The following is a 21243-nucleotide window of genomic DNA, read 5'->3' on the forward strand; positions in this document are numbered from 1 at the left end:
AAGGAAGAATATTCAATTGATCCCTGTTCAGATTAAAGTTTAATTAGTACCGTTGTGAATTAACATGCTACAGTCCCTTCAAGAAGATCGCTTTTTAAAAAAAACAAAAGAATTAAGCATAGACAGACTAAATTAAATATATTCATCACAATTTACCATGTTTAAATAAGGGTAAAAAACGCCACTAATATCAAATCTTGAAATCATACAAACCATACAAAGTATAAAAAATATGCTTTAACAAAAAAACATTCATTACTGAAATAATTTTTAAAATCTACCTTCACTCATAAAGGTGACCCTCATAAAAACATTCTAAAACATTCTTACATTGATTATGGAAACTACCCTGATCAATTTAAACAACTATTTTTGATATTTTGACTGTCATCAAACTAAAAGGCTTTTATCAACATTTTTATAAAATCATTTTGTAAGGGTTACCCTGAACATAAAATTAAAACATAATATTAAATCTACATATATGTATAATTAATATATATCCATATTAAATATCTAGCGTTAAAATTTAACCTTTGTTGACTAAGGAAAAATGTATATATTGCTTAATGGTTGAGATTAAGTAGAACTAGGCCGTTCTTTAAGTAAAAGAATGAAAAATAATAAACATAGCTTTGTTCCAAAAAGAGAGAATGGATATATTTTGAAATTAAATGGTATTCATTTCCCAGGAAAAAATGAGGCCATGTTTAGAAATAGCAAAAAAGACAATTCATTCTAAAAAAGTTTCTGTTTAATTTCTGAAAGAAAGAAACCGCTTTCCAGGTTTGACTCCGCCCGGCATTGAACTGCTCCCCAGCAACATTCTTGCCTTCTCCTCTTCTCCAGGTGCCTGAAGAGATACTTCATAAAATCAAATCAAATCAAATCATATGCACCCCCACCCCCCATACTTGAAATGAATTTACATTCATACTTTTTAACTACAAGCAAATAATCACAATTTACTATGAAATCTAGACCCTCCTTTAACCAGAATTGATTGTTTAAATTGGTGAGTCCATGATTCGTTTATGAGAATTCTAGATATATAAATAAACACACACAATTAATGATCAATCATGGAAAAGGTAAAGAGATGGTGAGAAGGTATAGATAGAGGTCAGTTCTTCAGTAGGATCAGAGGATAACATATATTATTATAAGGATGAAGAAGATAGTAAAGAGAGATTATCAATATTATAAATAAATGATTTACAGTAATTTTGTTTTAAAAATTTAACTTGCAAAACTATCTTAGAACGGGAGCAAAAGACGGATTTCTAAGGATTGAAGGTTGACTGGAGTTAGAAAATTTTTGCGCAGAGTTTATTTCTTTCTATATGTAAAAAATCGTTAAAAATTTATCCTGTAAAACTTAAATGGGTCGTTCTTGAAAATAATGCAGAAGTCTGAGCAAAAAGTGTATCACCTGTTCATCCTTAGCGTTTGCCTTGTTCCTGAGGAACTTCTGCTTGATAGCCTGGGTGACCAGGGACTCCCTTGTTCGGGACTTGACGGCAAGGAGTAGATCTAACCAGGTCCAGGTCACGTTATGATATTCTAGAGTTGGAACCTGGAGCTGGAAATCTGCAACATCAAGGATCTGGTTCTTCTCCTTCTCCCCCTTGTAGGAGACCTTGATGGGCACCTCGGGGATCTTGATGTAGATGAAGAGCTTGTTCCTCTCAGCTCTCTCCTTCATCTTCTCCACGTCATCCTTCTCTATGTTCGGACATTCAACGTAGAAATTCGTATTCTGAAACAAAACGGCATCAATTTAGTGTAGCATTGTAGCAATTCTGTTGAACATTATATGCAATGCCCGATTTACAAGAGTGCCCTTGATTAAAAACGTGGAAGATAAAGCAATTTTTCTGACTAGGAAAAGTGTTTTTTTTCTGGTAGCTTCTCAATTATTTCCTATAACTAAGCAAGAAATGCGGGAGTAACTTTAGCAGAGAATCCAGAAATGAAAATAAAAAGGTAAAAAAAACACATAATTTTATAATGCTACTAAACAGACAAAGCTTTAAAGGTTACCGTATTACCGTATTGAATTACATTTATAGTCCCTTAAAACCGTTTCAATCATACGTAAGTCCTTTATCCTCGCAAAAACAATCACATAATAAAATAACCAAGCTAGAGGAAGGAAGTAGATAAAGAAATTCCGAGTGAAAAAAGGAAAATATTTATTTACTAGCTTAGGAACCCGGCACTGCCCAGGTTACTCAAAGTTACAACCGCCATTTACTCACACTTCTACTGGGAAAATAAATTCTCGCTTTAAAAGTCGACCCCCTTATTTTGGAATCTCAACACGAAGAACATTCCATTGTTTCTCCAGAGCTCAACAATTAAAACTTGAGGCAAATTAGTCAAGAAATTCCCGAGTTATGATCGGAAAAACGAACAAAAAAACAGAGAGACAAACAGAGATTACAACTTGATGCAACTTGTGTTATTGTACGGGACAGAAAAAATTTACTTTTTCTTTACTGTTCGAGTTTTAAAGAAATTGAGTCTTAACCACAAACTCTGATTTTTAATTCCCTTTATCTGAGACACCCAATGTTGTAGACCTTAGATAAGTCAAACTATGAATTCTGTTTATCAAATAATCTAAGTTAAAATGCCAAAAAAATTGGGTTTCAAAGATAAAGGCATTATAAAGGCAGAAATGAAGCTTTCTTGGGCGGACCGCCTATTTTTTAGAGTCTCCAGAAACGGAGCTGTCTTAGGCAGGCCGCCTAATTTTCAGAGAGTCTCCAGAAATGGAGCTGTCTTGGGCAGACCGCCTGGTTTTTAGAGAGTCTCCAGAAATGGAACTGTCTTAGGCAGACCGCCTAAATTTCAGAGAGTCTCCAGAAATGGAGCTGTCTTGGGCAGACCGCCTGGTTCTTAGAGAGTCTCCAGAAATGGAACTGTCTTAGGCAGACCGCCTAAATTTCAGAGAGTCTCCAGAAATGGAGCTGTCTTGGGCAGACCGCCTAGTATAAGTCTTCTCCCTAGGGTGACCAGTTCGGTTAGCCCATGGATACGTTTCGGCGGCTAGGAGCGCCGACCCCTATTTCATTGAATGATGGGTTGTCCTTTAATAATAATAATAATAATAATATTTGATTTTGTGGCATATACTCCGTTTCTATCTTTAAATTTCTATATTGATCATATTTTTTATCTGTTTAAAAACACAAGTAATTCACCTTGGATTTTCTTAATTTCTTCTTCTGCTTCTTCTCTATCTCGAAGTCCTCGTCTATGATCTCCGCGTCCTTCTCAGGGAAAGCGAAGGTCATCATTTTCTTGTAGAAGTGCGCCGTTATACCAATAGTTAATGGAGAAACATTTATCTCAAAATGATCCTGAATAAATAAGAAAAATTTTAGTAATATTAGTAACCAGCTAGGGAACCCAGCTTTGCCTAGAAATCGACACAATTTTTAAACCAAGCAGAGATTAACCCCCCTGGATCAGTGAAATCTATGGTGTTTAGAGGGTTTTTAAATTTGGGGCTGAGCCCCCCCCCCTCCCCCCCTTGACCTTGGTGTGCAGTGTTCAGTTAGACCCATAAAACTGTGAAATAAAATTACTATTATTGCTTACAACATTTACATTTGTTGAAATCTGAGCGGGGAAAATGTAATAAACACAAAATATACTAAATTGACGGAAATTTAGACACATTCCCCTCTCTACTTTCTTGTTGAAGGTTTGTTGTTGTGTGAACTTAAAACTTGCAAAGGACTGAGACCCTTGTCGGTCTGGGGATCCCACATTGGGGGTCTTTCATGATCTTTTTCTAATACTAATATGAGAATTATACAGAATAGCTTGCGAACCCAGCGTTGCCCAGGGTACTTATAGTTACTCCAACCGTTTACCCGCGCTTGGTCGTAAATTACGAGTTTACCTATTTTTCACTTAAACAGTGGACTCACTCAACTTAGAATCTTAAAACCAAGCTAAGAACATTCCCGTGGTCATCCCGAGTTGCCCAATCAAAATTTGAGGCAAATCGGTAAAGCTGTTCATGAGTTATGATCGGACATACAAACTAACAAACATAGATTACTACTTATTATATATATAGATATAGATTATAAGAGAGGATGGATATACAGATATTACCTTAACTGATATACCCCCAACCCTGGCCCTCTCCCTGCTGTAAACTCGGACAGTTCTCTGTCTATCCACAGGTATATCCCGCTTCAACTCCGTCGGGGTCAACACGTTCTCATACAGCTGGTTCGGGAGCAGGTTCCTCACGTTCACCCAACCCATCTCAAGCAGGTTTTCAACACTTAAATAAAGGGATTTTTATTCTAAGATATAGTTCAAATGAGGGAAGGAGGAACACATCTGTCTTAAAGTCATAAGGATAGATTTATTCGGCAAAATAAGATTTCCATGTACAAGCGTGAAGATAAAATATGTTTGGATCGCTACTGATTATTTAATACTTTAAGCAAAGTACATCATTTTTAAGCCGTCAAAATCTAGCTTTCCTAGGCTTAGAAACTTCTTATACTTAAAGCTGTAGTCCTTTTTTTATTTTGTGAATTTAAAAAAATCCACCTACAGAGAATCTTACCAGTCAATTGATTTTTGAAAAATAAGAGTCATAAAAAAGATCAAATAAAGAAGAGGTTGAGCTAGCTAGCTCAATCAATTTCTTAATCCTTAATTTCCGTTTCTGTTTTACTACGTTGTTTTTGAACACTGTGTTTAAAATTAACATAAAAAGAAAATGAAAACAAAATGGAGTCATAAATATTAAAGTTAATAAAACGCCACCTGTCATCACTCATAGAGCTTCTAGTGAAGAGAAAGTTAGATATATTAATATCAGCTATACCAAGCTGACCGTCAACCTCTGTCAGTCGCCAGGCTGCTTTACTGAAGCATATCTCACCTCGTCTTCTTAGTTTAGCTCCTTCATTCTGTCCTCTAAATACCAGTGCTTTTATTAGATCAGTGTCCGAATTAAATGAATTTAAGCCACGTCTTAAATCCCCCAAAAACCGGTATTAATTGAGCGCCGGCTTAAATCTTGAAAAAATCTAATACAAATTTAAGTGGAACCAACCATATTTTGAGACGCGGCTTAAATTTAAACCGCGGCTCAAATTCTTTAAATTCTTCCTCAGAACTGGGTACTTAATCTGATAGAGTGTACACTTCGTAGGTTCATTTAATCAAGCTTCTAGTAAAACTTTTTTTTTTTAACAAAACCAAATACACATAATATTGCTTAAATGTCGTCTTTCTATTTAACATTAAAAATTTATCTATTAAGTGTCATGTCCGATTCACAATGGTAACCTTCGTCTGATAAATGATGAATGAGATATCTTTTTATTTCTCTCAGAAAATTAATTATTTTCAGTTAAATTAATTATTTTCAATTGTGGTTTTTCTGTGTATGTGGCTAGAAGATAAAAAGCGACGATTTTCTTCCGCATTGTTAACGACATAGATAGTAATTAGGGGGTGTATTAAGATATATAGACTAGAGGGCCATTTGAAATTTGAAGTTGACTGCTCATATGAAAGATATCTTTGTAGTATATAACCTTAGAGCAGATTGTCTCTGTGAGCTGGACATCTGGGTTTCTTTATAGCATCTTATCATCATATCAAGATCTTCACTGATAGCTAACAAACGGTCCTAAAGTATTAAATATTTCTATAGCATCTAATCATCATATCAAGATCCTCACTGATAGCTAAGAAACGGTTCTGAAGAGTTAAATATTTCTATAGCATCATATCATCATATGGTCTTCACTGATAGCTAAGAAACGGTCCTAAAGAGTAAAATATTTCTATAGCATCTAATCATCATATCAAGATCCTCAATAATAGCTAACAAACAGTCTCTACCTTCCTGCATATCTATACGTTTATAATCTATGGAAACCAACCTTGATTTCTGCCCCCTCAGCTTCCATTCTTAATCTCTTCCCAGCAACCATTGTATTGGAGAGAAGATAGATTTCTTTCTCTTTTTCTCTCTGGGTACATGCTGAATAGGGATACCAATAAAGAATTGGTGTCGTGCATATTTTTTCAACTAAATGAAGAAACATTCTGTTGTTTAAGAAAGTCTTCCTAATCGGCCAAAATAATTAGTACATTACTTATGAAAAGTATAGTACACTACCATATTAAATTGATAGATCGACCTTAGAAGTATTCTTCATCATTGGTCCGTAGACGGGTTTTTATTTATAACAACTAAAGCATACATTTAGCTATCTGGGACATCAATAATTTAAAAATATTTGTTTGGAATTTATTGTAAATATTTTATGTAAAGAAGACTAACTGTCATGCTTTACTTATATAAGAACGATTAAAAATCGTCTTAAATGTTTGTTTGTATAAAATGGTTTGGGAAAACTAAAAAAAATATTTAAAATTAATTTTTTTTTAAATATTAAATAATGCATAATGATCAGACGCAAAGATTTACCGAGCTGTCTCAGCTGGTTCTGAAGTTGAATAATCTTCTTCCTGTGTTTCTCAATGGTATCAATCTCAAGCATGAACTGATATCTCATCCGGAGATATTTATCCGTCCTTGCCTAGATTATTTTGTTCATGATTTGTTCCGGGATCTGGATAGAATTCATATTTTTATTCTTTACTAGCTTGGGAACCCAAAACTTAAAGTTACTCCCGCCGTTTACCCGCACTCGGTCGACTTTACCGGGAAACTTTAAAAGTCGATCCACTAAACTTAGAATCTCAAAACCAATCTAATAACATTCCCGTGGTTCTCCCGAGTTCCCCATTCAAAATTTGAGGCAAATCGGTCAATGGGTTCCAGAGTTATGAATGGACAAAAAACTTTGTATATATAGATTACAAGGATGAATTCTGCTTTCTGTTTATTTTTATTTATAAAAAAATGTCGAATATTAGCAGGTAAGCTCAAGTTAATTGTACCCGTAATTTTGCTGAAAACAATATTTTGTTATGCTTTTGGACATTTCATAGATTCACTAATACCTAATATCTGAATAATTTCCTATCTCTGAAATGTCCTTGGGAATTAAAAAAAACTATCAATGTATCAACTTTCAACCAGTTTTAAAAAATAATTGTTGTCTATGAACAGATAACCTCAAGTTATTTATTATTTGTTGTGCTTTAGGACATTTCAAATCGAACAAATAAATTAAATGTTCTTAAAATTAAATGTCCTCTGTATAAAATGTCTCGTCCAAAAAAATGCCCAACACCCTATTTCGTACCTTGAGAGTAGGTTCTGAATATAGAAGAAGATTGTTGATAATATCCAGAAGCATAACGTACTGCAGACTGTTTGTACACACGTTGAGATCATGATGTACAAGAGTAAATGCATTAACAGCAGTTTCAGCAGCATTCCATTCATCCTCAGTTATAGGACTTCCTAAAGAGAAAGAAACTGTAAACGTAATTTCAAGTGACCCTCCATTTATGGAAAGGTAAGTCCAATTCACAATGGTACCCTTAAGATACAAACTTTGGCTGATATTTGGAATTTAATTATTGTCAAGTGTGGTTTCTCTACAAAAATGACTCGTGCATTTCTTCTAATCTGGACGTGGATAGATTTTTACTGATATGCAAACAATAGCATAACGTTTCAGTTTAGTTGCATTGAACTTGACTGTCAAATTAATTTACAGTGACCTTCCGTTAAAGAATTACAAGCCATAAACTTTGAATGCTTGTTGGGGCGTTAGTTATCAACAGTTTTTAGGTTTGGTCTAACATAAAGATCTCTTACCTGACATTTTACAAGCTCCAGCTACACTCGCCTCAACATCATCTAGAGCTGTATCACCGTAGGATACATAGAAGAACTCTGCTTTACACCGGGATACAACCCTCTGCAGCTGGATACCAAGGTTACCAGGACTATCAGTTACTCCGACTACCTGGATACAAGTTAGGATAAATAATACAATACAACCCTCTGGAGCTGGATTCCAGGATTATCTCCAACTACCTGGATACAATAACGAATAATGAATTCAATACAACTCTTTACAGGTGGATACCAAGGTTACCATGACTATCTGTTACTTCTACTAAGAAGATACAATACAGAATGATAAATACAATACAACCCTGGATACCAAGGTTACCAGGCCGGACTATCTGTTACTATAACTACTGGGATTCAATTAAGGATAAAAATTATGATATTACTTAGTAGAAAGATTGTTGCAAAATAAATTTTTTGAAGAAATTACTATTTAAACGCTTCTACATAAAAAAAAATTTAAAATTCTTTTTTCAAATTTTTCCCGTTCTTACCTTCGATACTACTCCTCCCACTGCCTTCCCACTACCCACCACCCCTGCAGGTCCAGGTACACGCCCCTCCTCCCCCTCCCCGATATTGTCCAGGGTTAACCACATGATATTGTCGAGGTCCGCCCCCTCCTCGCTGACCGTTGCGTAATACTGCATGCTCTCCAGTCCCCCGGACCAGGTCGTCTTCGAGAGGAGAGCTCGCTCTTTCCACACCGGTCTGTGCAGGTTCTGGGAGACAGATGCACGCGCGGCAGACATGATTACATATCCTTGGGTTTCTATACCTCGCATCAATAGCTTAACAAAGGTTATGTTGAAATCAGTTTTGTAGAGCTCAGGAGTGTATGTTTTTAAGAATTATAATTTTTGATGCTTTAAAAATCATGAAAATCATTAATTTTCCCAATTCAGCGAATACAACCGTATAAAAAAGTTTGAGCTCCGCTCTGGTGAAAAAAAATAAAATGAGTTTCAAAAGGTAGGGTGAAATGGTTTTTCCAGGAAATGGCAGAGGTTCTATTCAGTTTTTTCTTCATATTATTGCTTGCTTTTTTAATTCTTTGCCACGTAATTAATTTGTATTTAAAAATTTAATTAAATGCAAATCACCGAATTTAACCTTTTTTATGTTTAAAGATTAAAACTTATAAAAGTATCATCCTTTGATAGCAAAAATGTAGATTATTTCATATAATGGTCAATATACCAGTTTTAATATTTGCTACTTGTGAGTTGACCAGCTCGATACAATTCCAATATTTTCTACCTATCAGATGACTACCTCTATACAGTTCCCATATTTGCTACCTTTGAGTTGACCAGCTCAATACAATTCCGATATTTGCTAGTTGTGAGTTGACCAGCTCAATACAGTTCCAATATTTACTACCTGTGAGTTGACCAGCTCAATACAGTTCCAATATTTTCTACCTGTGAGTTAACCAGCCTAATATAGTTCCAATATTTTCTACCTGTGAGTTGACCAGCTCAATTGACCAGTTCCAATGAACAATATCATCTTTGGTACAAGCAGCCATTGCCTCAAGGCTATGCTTAACTTCCTCCTCGCCACTCATATCCTCACTGTACGCAGTTGGAGTAGCTCCACCCTCGGTCTCCTGTACAACAGGTTCTTACTAAGTGTGTACTATGTACGTTGTTAAAGGGAGTATTTGCGAAAAATTAAAGGGTGTAATAGTAATGGGCCTGGTAATGATATGACAAAGAAAAAAATTTACAGTTGCAGAGAATCTTGAATATAAGGAAACAGACCGCAATACATTTTGTAAGTCGTCTCTGAAGTCTCAGTTTTGGCGGGTAACCCTGTACAATATATTTAATTATTAAACTGGGAAGCTGACCTGAAGAAGTCTATCTAGCATGCTCCCCGCCACCTTGGATGCCCCGGCCCCCCAGGAAAAGGGGGAGTTGACTGTGCTGGCCGGGGTAGGAGAGGTAAACGGAGTTTTCTCTTGAGGCTGAGTCTGAACAAGAAATAAGGATAAAATACATTTAAGAATTAGAGAATATCCTTCAACAAACGGAGATTTTTATTAATTTTAGTTAAATGATTTTTTTTTAAAGTTGGAAATTGGAGTCATGGGAATCCAACTTTGCTTAAATAATTAATTCTGCGATAGAAATCCGTAAATGAAATCTTCGTTACATTTTTTTTTCAGGTACAAACGTGATTTTTCGTTAAATTATTTAGTTTCAATCTAACAAACTTAAAAAGTTTGCAATACAAAACTAGTCAAGCTAACCCGATTACTTGTTTCGAACTCTTAATTTTTCTATTATAACAATTTTACAAACTAGTGGTGTCCACTAGAAAATTCAAAATATTGATCATTTGATCTCGCAGAATTCTTTGTTTAAACTATAAATATAAGGTCTACGACATCAGTTTGCATGTAAGGTTAAATAAAGATTAGAAAATAAAAGTTTGAGACGAATAATTAATAAAGATAAAGATTGAACCTGGATTGGTTTCTCTGAGTAGAATAGTTTCAATGCATCGGAGGAAACATTCTTCCGGAGAATCTGAGCACGGCGCCAGGAATCATACAAGGCAAAGAACATATCCCTGGTAAAAAAACCTGTCTCATATTCCTTTCGAATTTTATCTTTTACTCTGTATTCTATTATCTAATGTTACTTAATAATATCTCATCGTATTTCATGGAAACTCAGAATAGCTCTCTCACATAAGAGACCATATGGGACCATATTCAGATTCGGATTTTTATTTTTATGGTTTAAAGTAAAGAATCATCTGCAAAAAATGGAGAAGACACTTTGAAAATTTCTCAGTCGTTCTTTTAGAATTTAGGCAGCTTAAGACTTAAGGATAACGTTTTTTTATTAAGTCTAAAATTTCTACCGGTTTGATTGTGTCCAGGCTCCTCGAGCTCCGTGAATAACTAAACGATGTGTTGGTTTTCCTGAATAAAAGAATAAATAAAAAATCAATCAATCAATCAATCTATCTATCAACCAATCAATCCATCAATGATTTAATAAATGTAGTAACAAGCGAATATTCTCCCACCTAACTCTTCACAACTGTTTCTGGTGTAAAGAACCTTCTCTACACAGAAGAAGAAACTCCGTTCCATGTTCCTGGAACTCTCCATCCTAGATATTCTACTGTTTATCGTCTCACGTCCTGAGGTCGGGGTGGGAGGAACAGATTTAGCCTCCTTAAAAAATATCAATTAAAGTAACAATAATGCTAGGAGTGAAGGACTTTTATAGTAGATTTTTGACAACATTTAAGGAATTAAACTTACAGTGACATTCAGAAAACTAAGGAGTAAGAATACGACATTATTGCAATACTAAAGATCATTTGATGCCTAGTACAAAATAAATAATTTTACTGGTAACTTATTAATACACTCTTTAAGTTATATGGATCGGTTTATTTACACTTTTTAAGTTGCTGTGTCTCATCTTCATTGGAATATTATGTCATATATTGAATCTAAAAAAACATCTTCCTATTCCAAAGTTGTATGGGTGTCACTGTACAACATTGCTTTCGGTTTTCTAAATAGTACTTACTTCGTTCGAAGGAGATGGAGGATTTGAGTTGGATTCATTCTCCGGGATTATAGCAGTCTGGATCCAAATATCAGAGGTGGTAAGATCACAGCTTATGTAGGATACAGTCCAATCCGCCTTAGCTCTTCTCCGCAAACCGTCTAACAACAGAAGAGAAGAAATGAAAAAAAAACTAAAATGTACTACCTAGATACCACTAGACGATTTTTAAGTAGTAAGCTGATAAAATGTTTTAAGGACTTTACCTGTGTAAGGAACAATGTTCAGTTGATGGTGCGCGGCAAGATGGATGCCACGCGCAACATTAAGAAGAATGCCTCGCTGTTGAGAAAAGCTCGTCCAGTAGTTAACTTGGAACTGATGAAGGGAAACACTTATGTCCACTTTCTTAAAATGGCGGGAAAAATGTGGTTTCTTAGGCCTGTCGTTGTTAAACACTGCTCCCCGCCGGATAGGGCGAGTAGCCCCACTAAAGATAAACTTCAAGTTTTCAAACCAACGCAGAGTTGAACTAAACATGTCTAGCTTTGGTCTTTCTCCTCGTGTTCCCCGTCCTGATCTAGTTTCGAACTGGACGGAAAGGTCTAGGTTCGAGGATCTAAATGCTCTGTATGAATCATGTTCCTGGTTGGACGAATATTCTGGTAGTTTATTCGGTGCACATGGTATGACGGAGTGGTGATCCTTAGGGTTAGCAAGACAGATCCAATCCATCTTAATCTGAAGGTTTAAATTCGGCAAGTGGAGCAGATGACCGTCATCGTATTTGCTGGCGGTTCTCACGTAAATATCCAGGGTTCCGTTGACACTCATCTCCGCCTCCCCCCAGTTGAGAACCATGTCCGTCCAGCTCACGTCCATCTCCTCTGTGGTATTGTACGGATCAAGGCTAGCATGAAGTAGCAGCTTCTTGGTTCGGGCCGCCAGCAGGAATCTACCATGGAGCAGAAGTCTTACTTTGTCCCACCAAGGGAGCGGGGGGCTTGGATCCTTGCTCCCTCCCGTCAGATAGTTTAGAGCTAAGGAGCATTGGGTTAGAGTAGGCTCCCAACATAATCCATACGCCATTGATAATGTCTCAACATCACAAGCTAAAAAGATAATTTGTATAATAGCATCAAAATCTTATTTTCAATCTTAATCCTACCTAAATCATAATAGAACTTCAATGGAACCATATTTCTTTCAACAAACTGATCCTGGAAGGGATGTCCGATCTTCACCCTGAGATAAAAAACAAATGACGCTTTGATGTTATGTTAGAATGCCATGAATGTTATCATAAAATTATCCATTAAAGATACATCAGAAACCCCCAATTAAATTGCGGTTTCCGGGAGGAATTTAAACGAACTGGATGCTCCTAAAGCATATCCTTCCTTGAAATTCATGCACAAGTTTATTGATGAAAGAAATAATCATGGTTTGGTTGGTTATAAGTGATTGTTAAGACATGAATCGTAATTTACCTATCATCTCTAATTGCTCGTTTGGTGGGACTTGCCTCTGCTCCTGCCAGTTTACCCCAGAGCGCTAGGGTTTGAATATCTAAAAGTTTCTGAGGAAAATCTCTGAGTGAGACTGTAAAACTGTCGGACTGAACCCTGATCCATCTGCACCACAGGGTAGTGAAGCTCAGCTGGGACTCCGGGGGCCAGGGAGAGAAATAATCAAAGTCCTGGAGATGCCGAACCACTTCAGTTTTACCATGCATACTGGGATCCGCTAGAATCATCATTTCCAACCCGCTGAGCTCCCATTCCAGCAATCTTGTCCGGGTCTTACATCCCTGATATACCTTCTTCACACGCTGTATATAAATCTCAGCATTTTTCTTCTTCAAGTTCTGAAGAAGCTCTTCAACCTTCTCAGAGGGGAACATCAAGTTCTTCCTCCTGAACTCCGCAATTCTCTCCTCCAGCACCTTCAACCTTGTCTGACTCTCCGTGTACTCGTCCTTCTGAAGCTCATAGTTATCCCGGAGTCTTACCTCGAACGGATCATCGCTTAGTTCAAATTTACAATTTTTTATATTAATAAGAATATCCCGGGGAAGGGTTGAGTTGGGAGAGGAAAGTTTCCCATGTTTAACCTTCAACCATTTCACAACGCCGAGAAATTCTTCAAAGAAAACTTTATGGAAATTGAACTGATAAGGTTCGGTGAACGTAAACAAATTTGCTGCAATCACAAAGCACTTGTTCTGATGAATAGTTCCTCCTTGCATTCGTTTCCGCTCAGTGCTGATTTTATCACTATTCTCAACTGCAGAGAGAAGGATATTCTCCACCTGGAGGATCTGCTTGTTGTCCATCTTCACTGTGAGAACCGGGGTCTGGATCCAGGAGATGCCAGGGTTCGCAACCTTGGCTGTAATATTTGGAACTCGAACCTTAATTGAATGTTCTCCAGTATGAACTTGAACAGATAACTTGTCGGTCAACTGAATGTGATAAACAGAGGGTTTCTTAGTTTCCTCCTGTACTAATGGTTTAGCTGGGAGAAAAGATTTAAACTTGTTTATCTCATCGACAAGTTGAAGGAGGGATACTTGCAGGTTGGGTTTCCAGATCATCTTTACTCTTTGTTCGATCACAATCTTAGGCTCGGAGACCTTGTGATTGAGAACCAATTTCTGGAGCTGTAGCCAAGTCAGCTGCTCCTCTGAGGTCTCCATAGAAAAGTTAACCCCGGAGAGAGTAAACTCTCCAGTCGTCTTGTCCCCTGCTGCTTCAAGCTCTCGGAGAGAAAATTGTAAGGTTATCTCGTTCTTGCTCCAGACAAACTTGGTCTGTGTGGCGAGAAGAGCGAAACTGGGAGGAGGTTTTGGAGAGGGGGTGGATGGAGGGAGCTGGAGTAATATTGGACGAAATACTTCATGAACCCTACTAGCTAAATCATGCAGAGCAGGGTTGTAACAGAAAATGGTCTCGTTTATCATCAAATCCACCTAAAATAATTTTAAATTACTGTCATGGATTCAAAATTTTTTGGATTGAATAACGATTTTCACTTAAAATAATTAGTTTCGTATTACCTCTGTTCTATCTTGAGGTTTGCAGAGCCGAACATCCATCTGTCCCACCTGGAGAACAGTATTGGAATCGGAGTTACAGAGAACCCGTCGTACAGAGAGCTGGTTGGTTCCTCCATCTAATCCTCCCTGCAGATGGTGCAGACTTATCTCCCACTCACAGGAGTCAACAATTACCTAGATACCGGATAAGTTTTAAGTTAAAATTGATTATTCTAGGTCTAGGGGAGGGGGTTCAACAATTACCTAGATACAGGACAAGTTTTAAGTTAGAAATTGATTATTCTAGGTAGGGGGAGGGGGGGGGAGGCATTGGTTACGTTTGCCCAAAACCATATACAGAAAAATATTTTTTTTCATTGAGTAAAATGTCAAAACCAGAGAGAAACAAACAGATAAGCTGCTCAAATGAAAATAGCTTCATTTCAGATTAACAAGGTGTGAAACTAAAAATATTATATCGGATAGCAAGATATGATGTATTTTATTTCATAAACTTATTTTTCTCAAAAATATACTAAAATTTACCAAATCTGAATTCCAAGCATCCAGCTGGTGTTTGTGGAGTAGATCCCGGAGTAAGGACGAGGATTGAGGAGAAGCTGAAGTTGAACCTGAACCTAAACCTACACTACTTCGATCACGGTCTCCCTGAACCAAAGAGTAAAATAAATCAACGGTAAATATAGAAATAACTATATAGTTTTGTGTTTTAAAAAAAGTGTTAATTTGCGACATGGATTTTAAAAATACTGAAAATTGGTATGAGAGTGAAGTTGGCTATTTTTTCCTTGATTTTGAATATTTCTTTACACAATTTAGCAGTCTTCGTTGCAGTTTGCAATAATCACTTAGCAAGGACTAAATGTTCACAAAGAGTAAATTCTTTTAAATCTAAAAATACTATTTAATTAAAAATTATGATTTGGAACTTTTATTATGCAATTTGTCTGACCTTATCTAAGTTTTTGACGAGCCATGATATTGGCGAGATCCAAGGACTGAGAAGAGCTGAATATCTGCCCCGGCATTCATGGATCTGAGTATCCGAGTTGAGAAGGTTTCCTTCCTTCTGAACCAGGACCTGGAACTTGGAGACCTCAAACACTCTCTCATCCTCCCTCACGTTGTTCACCCTGTACAGTGGAACCCATATAAACCAAGGACAAATTGTAGTCGTTTTTATATAATCATTATTTCCCTCAAATGTATGGTCTATTTCTATTAGAAATTTCCAAGCCGAAGCACTTGACCTTGGAGCCAAAATAAAAGCAGTATACAGCATTACACATCCATACGACCCATGCCTTTACCCCCCCCTCCCTTNCCCCCCCCCCCAGTTGTATAGAAGTTAAGGATAAAGGAAAAGCTCACTGGAAAAATGGAGACTGGGGAAATGAGAATATGGAAATTCTTTGACTAAACTTAAAGGAATGAATTTGAGAAATTAATTATCTAAAATATTGTTTAATGTTTATGTCCTTTTCAAAACCCCACCTAAAACCCCGGCCATCCCAATTGCGTTAAAAGTGGGTAATTTAGACGTAGGTAGGAGAGACACGCACCGCAACATAATACTCTAGTGGCTTGAGTAATTTTTTTACATATTATGATTTTAGTTTTTCTCCTTTTCACTTTCAACAGTATATTAAGTTTTTGTCTATTTTTCTTTGTGATTTTAGCACTTAAAGAATAAAATGAATTTTTTATCGTTAGATCTTAAAAAACGTGAAATCATCCATTTTAAACTCAATTTTAATATGGCTTATTAAAAAATTTAAACCTTAAAGCAGAAACTTGGAGAGACAGATGGCTATCAGGAAGAGAATCTGCTCTGGGTGGTTCTGTACACTTGACACTGATATACAGGAGCTGTAGCTCAGCTTCAAGGGAGGAGATCTTGTCTGTGTGCTCCAGGCTTACACTAAACTCTTCAGCTTTTATCTGATAATAATATTAATAATAACACCAAGATCTTATCAATCTGAAAATCAGTAAAATATTATGATTGATGATTTTTGATTTGAACAAATAAAGATAAAAAATTTACTATCAATCAAAGATTCCACTATCCCCCCTCCCCCCTCATCAAAAATCTTTATTTTTGAGCTAAGATTTAACAAAGGAATAAAGTCTTTTCATAAATTCAAATTTTCGAATCCTTAATCTTTGCAACCTGAATGTGTAAACCTTTGATATTTCAAATTTAGATTATTTGATTTCAGATTTCATAGTTTGAAATATCTAACAGTAACGTCTCCTATATTGGGTTGCAAAGATACAGGGTTTATAAAATCCAAATTTAACAAAGACTCAATTAATAATAATAAAATAATTAGATATGATAAGATTAGATAAATTACTTTGCATTATTTCGCAATTATACAAACTGTCCAAGAAAAAATTTAGAATATTGTAGGTTGTCACCACAAAATCTTCGAAAATAAATAACCCTTAAAAACTACCTCAGCCTGTCTAGGTATATAAGCAGTGAAGGCACTGAGTTTTGTCGCTTCACTGGGTCTACTTTTAACCTAAATAGTTCTAATTCTAATTTCATCATATTAAACATAATCTAACAAACTGTTCAGCAATTATTAAAATTTTTTCGTAAAATGTCATCACTGTGAGATCCTTTTTTTAAAAAGATAAAAAATACATACATGAAGGCGTCAATTTTGTGCTTAAATAGGAACTCAATCAACTTTTGTGCAATTATGTAACAATTAATCAAACTATGACAAAATCTATTTTTTAAAGAAAATTTAAAAAAACTTGAACCATCTTTTAAAGAGCTGATGAAAGTTGTATTGAAAGTATATAAACCTGAACTATCTGTTGAAGTAGGGCGGATGAAAGTTGTATTGAAAGTATATAAACCTGAACTATCTGTTGAAGTAGGGCGGATGAAAGTTGTATTGAAAGTCGATCTAAATCCAATTTTGCCTCTTCGACACTTGATATACTCCCGTTGTAAACGAGAGCCTGAAAAAATATCATTATTGGGGGAGCTTCGTGGCTTAATGAGTCACATCACTATTAAGGGAATCGAAGCCAGGGGTTCTAACCCTCGTCCCATGGACATAGCTGGCTTCCTTCCAGCATTAAAACCATCGGTATTCAGTTACAGTCGTTGTTGGAGGTCATTACGTTGATTTACATAACATGCAAACCTGCCAACACTCAAGAGGTAGCGCAACAAACTTCTTTGGTGCGTAAACCTTATACCCCATTCAGTTGGTGGACAAAAGAACTTTGCTAATTTCCATGTCCATCTACGCACCATGGACAAACGGTTACAACGACAACAAAAAATATAATTTATTCATTTTGATCGATCGAGATCGAGTAGAATGACTTAGATTTTTGCATTCAACTAATTCTTTTTATCTAAAGATAAAGTTCTAAATCGTACATCAACCATTGAAGACTTGATTTTGATACTAAGGATGAACCAATCTTAATACTTAAAATATGAATTATTATTATTATTTGACCTGAAAGCTAGACTGGAATGCAAAGTTAGTGTCCAGTAGTATGGAGTTAAAGAGAGAATGCTCAATACACATCCGACCTAAAATAGTTATTAATTAATAAGGATATCATACAGAACGGTTGTAAGAGGCAGTTCTGCGCTTCAACTATTTTGCTAGTGTCATTTTTACTAGCTTTATAATTTTCTTGCGTCATTTAGGCTTTCGTCATTTTTCTATATGTCATTTTTTTATGCATATTATTTTTGCTCTGTCCTTATTGTAATAGTTATACTTTTCCTTAAGTAATTTTTGCTGTCATTTTTCTAATGCACATAATATTACTAAATATTTGTCACTTTTGCTTTGTATATAAATTGCTGTGGCGTCGTTCACTTCTAAAAACAACCTTGATCAAGGATGGTGGTTGGAGATAGTTTAGGTCTATGGATAACCTTGACAAGAGTTAGTTTAGTTCTAAAGATAACCTTGATAAAGGATAGTTTAGTTCTATAGATAACCTTGATAAGGGTTAGTTTAGTTCTAAAGATAACCTTGATAATGGTTAGTTTAGTTCTATAGATAACCTTGACAAGAGTTAGTTTAGTTCTATAGATAACCTTGAAAAGGGTTAGTTTAGTTCTAAAGATAACCTTGATAAGGGTTAGTTTAGTTCTATAGATAACCTTGACAAGAGTTAGCTTAGTTCTATAGATAACCTTGATAAGGGTTAGTTTAGTTCTATAGATAACCTTGATAAGGGTTAGTTTAGTTCTAAAGATAACCTTAACAAAGGATGGTTTAGTTCTATAGATGACCTTGATAAGGGATGGTTCAGTTTTAATTATAAGTTAACCTTGATAAAGGATGGTTCAGTTCTTATTATAACCTTGATTAAGGGTGGTTAAGTTCTATAGATAACCTTAATAAAGGATAGTTTAGTTTTAATTATAACTTTCATGAAGGATGGTTTAGTTCTATAGACAACCTTGATAAAGGATGGTTTAGTTCTTATTACAACCTTGATAAAGGATGGTTTAGTTCTTATTACAACCTTGATAAAGGATGGTTTAGTTCTAATTACAACCTTGATAAAGGATGGTTTAGTTCTAATTACAACCTTGATAAGGGATGGTTCAGTTTTAATTATAACCTTGATAAAGGATGGTTCAGTTCTTATTATAACCTTGATTAAGGATGGTTAAGTTCCATAGATAACCTCAATAAAGGATGGTTTAGTTTCAATTATAACTTTCATAAAGGATGGTTTAGTTCTAATTACAACCTTGATAAAGGATGGTTTAGTTCTTATTACAACCTTGATAAAGGATGGTTTAGTTATTATTACAACCTTGATAAAAGATGGTTTAGTTCTTATTACAACCTTGATAAAGGATATGGTTTAGTTCTAATTACAACCTTGATAAAAGATGGTTTAGTTATTATTACAACCTTGATAAAGGATGGTAGTAAGAGACAGTTTAGTTCTATAGATAACTGCAGAATCAAGTCTAAGTTCTCCTAGCTCTAGGACTAAGTGACAAGACGGGAGAATATTCAGTTTTGTCAAAACCAACTTGAACTCTCGAACCTAAAATTAATCAAAATATTATTAAATCTCTCTATTAAATAAAAATCTATCTAAATAAGCAGATTAAGAAATACTATTTTTACGTCTTTTTGACAAAGTAACTGAACATTGAACATTATAATTTTCTAGATTATATAACATTGCAACTTTATAAATAACAATAATAATAATAATATAACTTATGTTTACAAACATTTAGCCTACTGCTCTATATACAAACTAGCTTAAACCATTTAGTTTTGACTGAAATACTCGAGAGCGTCAACTTGGTACGTAATTTTATCTTTATTTTGTGTATTTTCATTTTATATTTATATGTATTTTTCTAACGTTTAAAAACATCAGAATTAAAGTACACATTTCTTTACCTATCAACCTGAAAGATAAAATTCCTGTCCTTAATATTGATTTAAAAGTTGCCGGATTGGCGCCAAACCAAATGTTTGTACCATCATGCAGGATGCAAAGATATAGGGATTAGAAAATTTTGATTATTTATACTTCCTTTTTGGAACCCGAAAACCATTGAAAGATATTTGGCAGGGTTTAAAGGTCCTTAACATCAACATGTTGTTAATATCTTCACTTATATACCTGTAGACCAAAGAATGGCGCTACTAGCATCAGTTTCTTTAGAATTTTATTCTCTTGAGCTCCGAGTACACAAGAGGACTGAGGGATTGGTTTAATACTTTCTCCATCTCCAGGGTTTAGTATTACACTTACACCTGGAGAAAACATTCTTTAGAATGATAGAGAGATGTTACAACATATCAGATTCTAGAGATCTAGTCCCTTATAAGTACGGTTGTCTTCCTTTTATCCTGTTTAAGCAACCAAGGAAATTTGACTTTCAGGAGACCCCCAAAAAGCTGAAATAGACGTCAAAATAATCCTTTGTTGTATAAGTCTAATTTGAGAAAACAGCTTAAAATTGTCAAATAAAGAAATTTTGGAAACTTTTTCAATAGATTTTTCTTTTGCAATTTGGAAGCCAAAACACTTAAAATAAAATGTTTTAAAACATTATGATTAAACCTTAAACTTTGACCTGTTGCTATGAAGGTAAGAAGGTTGTTTGCTTCACTGCTAAATACACTGGACGTTAACCGCAGATTATCTATTTTTATCTCGAAAACCTGAAAAAAAGTCGTCTTAGATAATATATTGTAAAATATTGCGTAGATTTCAATGGCAGCCATGAAAAAATATGAACTTAACGTTACCAGGACAATTGACGAAATTTAGAGTGAACCTCCATGTCCGATTCACTACGGTACCCTTTATCTGATCAATAATGAGGAAGATATCGTAATTTTTCTAACTTGAAAATATCAGTTTTAATTAAAAAACATGGATTTCGTATTCATTCTTGATCCTACAACGCTTCTAACGGTACTGTTGTGAATCGACATGTCACTCTATAAAAAGAAGGCCACCTGAAATTACGTCCTTAGCCCTTTAAATACAACATTCACCTTTACTTTTTAAAAATATGTTTTTAGCGTAATTTAAAAAACTTGTAAAATCTTCCAAATTTATAATATGTTGACGAAATTTAACAGTACCTTCGTGGATAAAGCGAACTGTGAGATAACCCTGCCCCCGCCCTGGATAGCTCCGATCCTAACCGTAGCCCGCAGGTAGAGGGAGAGTAGGCGGGCCAGCAACCAGGGGAACAGGATCACCCACACAACCACAATACACACAACCACACACACCAACCACAACAACCACATTCTCAACAACAAGACATC

General features: G+C 35.4%; 1 protein-coding gene across 5 annotated transcripts; it reads right to left on the reverse strand.

Annotated features, from left to right (window-relative positions):
- Positions 1 to 645: 645 nt before the first annotated feature.
- Positions 646 to 21242, reverse strand: LOC111697393 (protein KIAA0100). Of its 5 annotated transcripts, XM_023467399.1 has the most exons (31): positions 21055 to 21242; positions 20538 to 20625; positions 20081 to 20214; positions 19348 to 19486; positions 17920 to 17996; positions 17303 to 17407; positions 16888 to 16956; positions 16206 to 16366; positions 15378 to 15558; positions 14951 to 15073; positions 14426 to 14599; positions 12858 to 14338; positions 12536 to 12612; positions 11634 to 12479; positions 11389 to 11528; positions 10874 to 11024; positions 10706 to 10766; positions 10303 to 10408; positions 9684 to 9806; positions 9294 to 9440; positions 8323 to 8619; positions 7790 to 7940; positions 7269 to 7429; positions 6485 to 6596; positions 5934 to 6034; positions 5583 to 5677; positions 4804 to 4956; positions 4135 to 4309; positions 3210 to 3368; positions 1433 to 1759; positions 646 to 853 (listed from the first exon to the last, which is right to left on the reverse strand). In XM_023467399.1, exons 1-31 carry the CDS (start codon positions 21223 to 21225, stop codon positions 755 to 757), a joined length of 6384 nt encoding a protein of 2127 aa, XP_023323167.1. In that variant the 5' UTR covers positions 21226 to 21242; the 3' UTR covers positions 646 to 754. The 5 variants fall into 5 exon arrangements, with proteins under 5 accessions (XP_023323167.1, XP_023323168.1, XP_023323170.1 ...); XM_023467400.1 differs by lacking the exon at positions 8323 to 8619; XM_023467402.1 differs by lacking the exons at positions 19348 to 19486; positions 20081 to 20214; positions 20538 to 20625; positions 21055 to 21242 and adding an exon at positions 18752 to 18766.
- Between the last annotated feature and the right edge of the window lies 1 nt (position 21243).

Source organism: Eurytemora carolleeae, unplaced genomic scaffold (genome assembly GCF_000591075.1).
Source record: "Eurytemora carolleeae unplaced genomic scaffold, Eaff_2.0 scaffold290, whole genome shotgun sequence".
NCBI lineage: Eukaryota > Metazoa > Arthropoda > Copepoda > Calanoida > Temoridae > Eurytemora > Eurytemora carolleeae.

Excerpts from the sequence above, each read along its gene's own strand:
- LOC111697393 (XM_023467399.1), bottom strand. The coding sequence starts at position 21,225 with ATGTGGTTGTTGTGGTTGGTGTGTGTGGTTGTGTGTATTGTGGTTGTG. Across the intron at positions 11,529-11,633 it reads GAACATTGTTCCTTACACAG|ACGGTTTGCGGAGAAGAGCT; the intron begins GTAAAGTCCTTA and ends TTCTGTTGTTAG. Across the intron at positions 10,767-10,873 it reads AAACAGTTGTGAAGAGTTAG|GAAAACCAACACATCGTTTA; the intron begins GTGGGAGAATAT and ends TCTTTTATTCAG.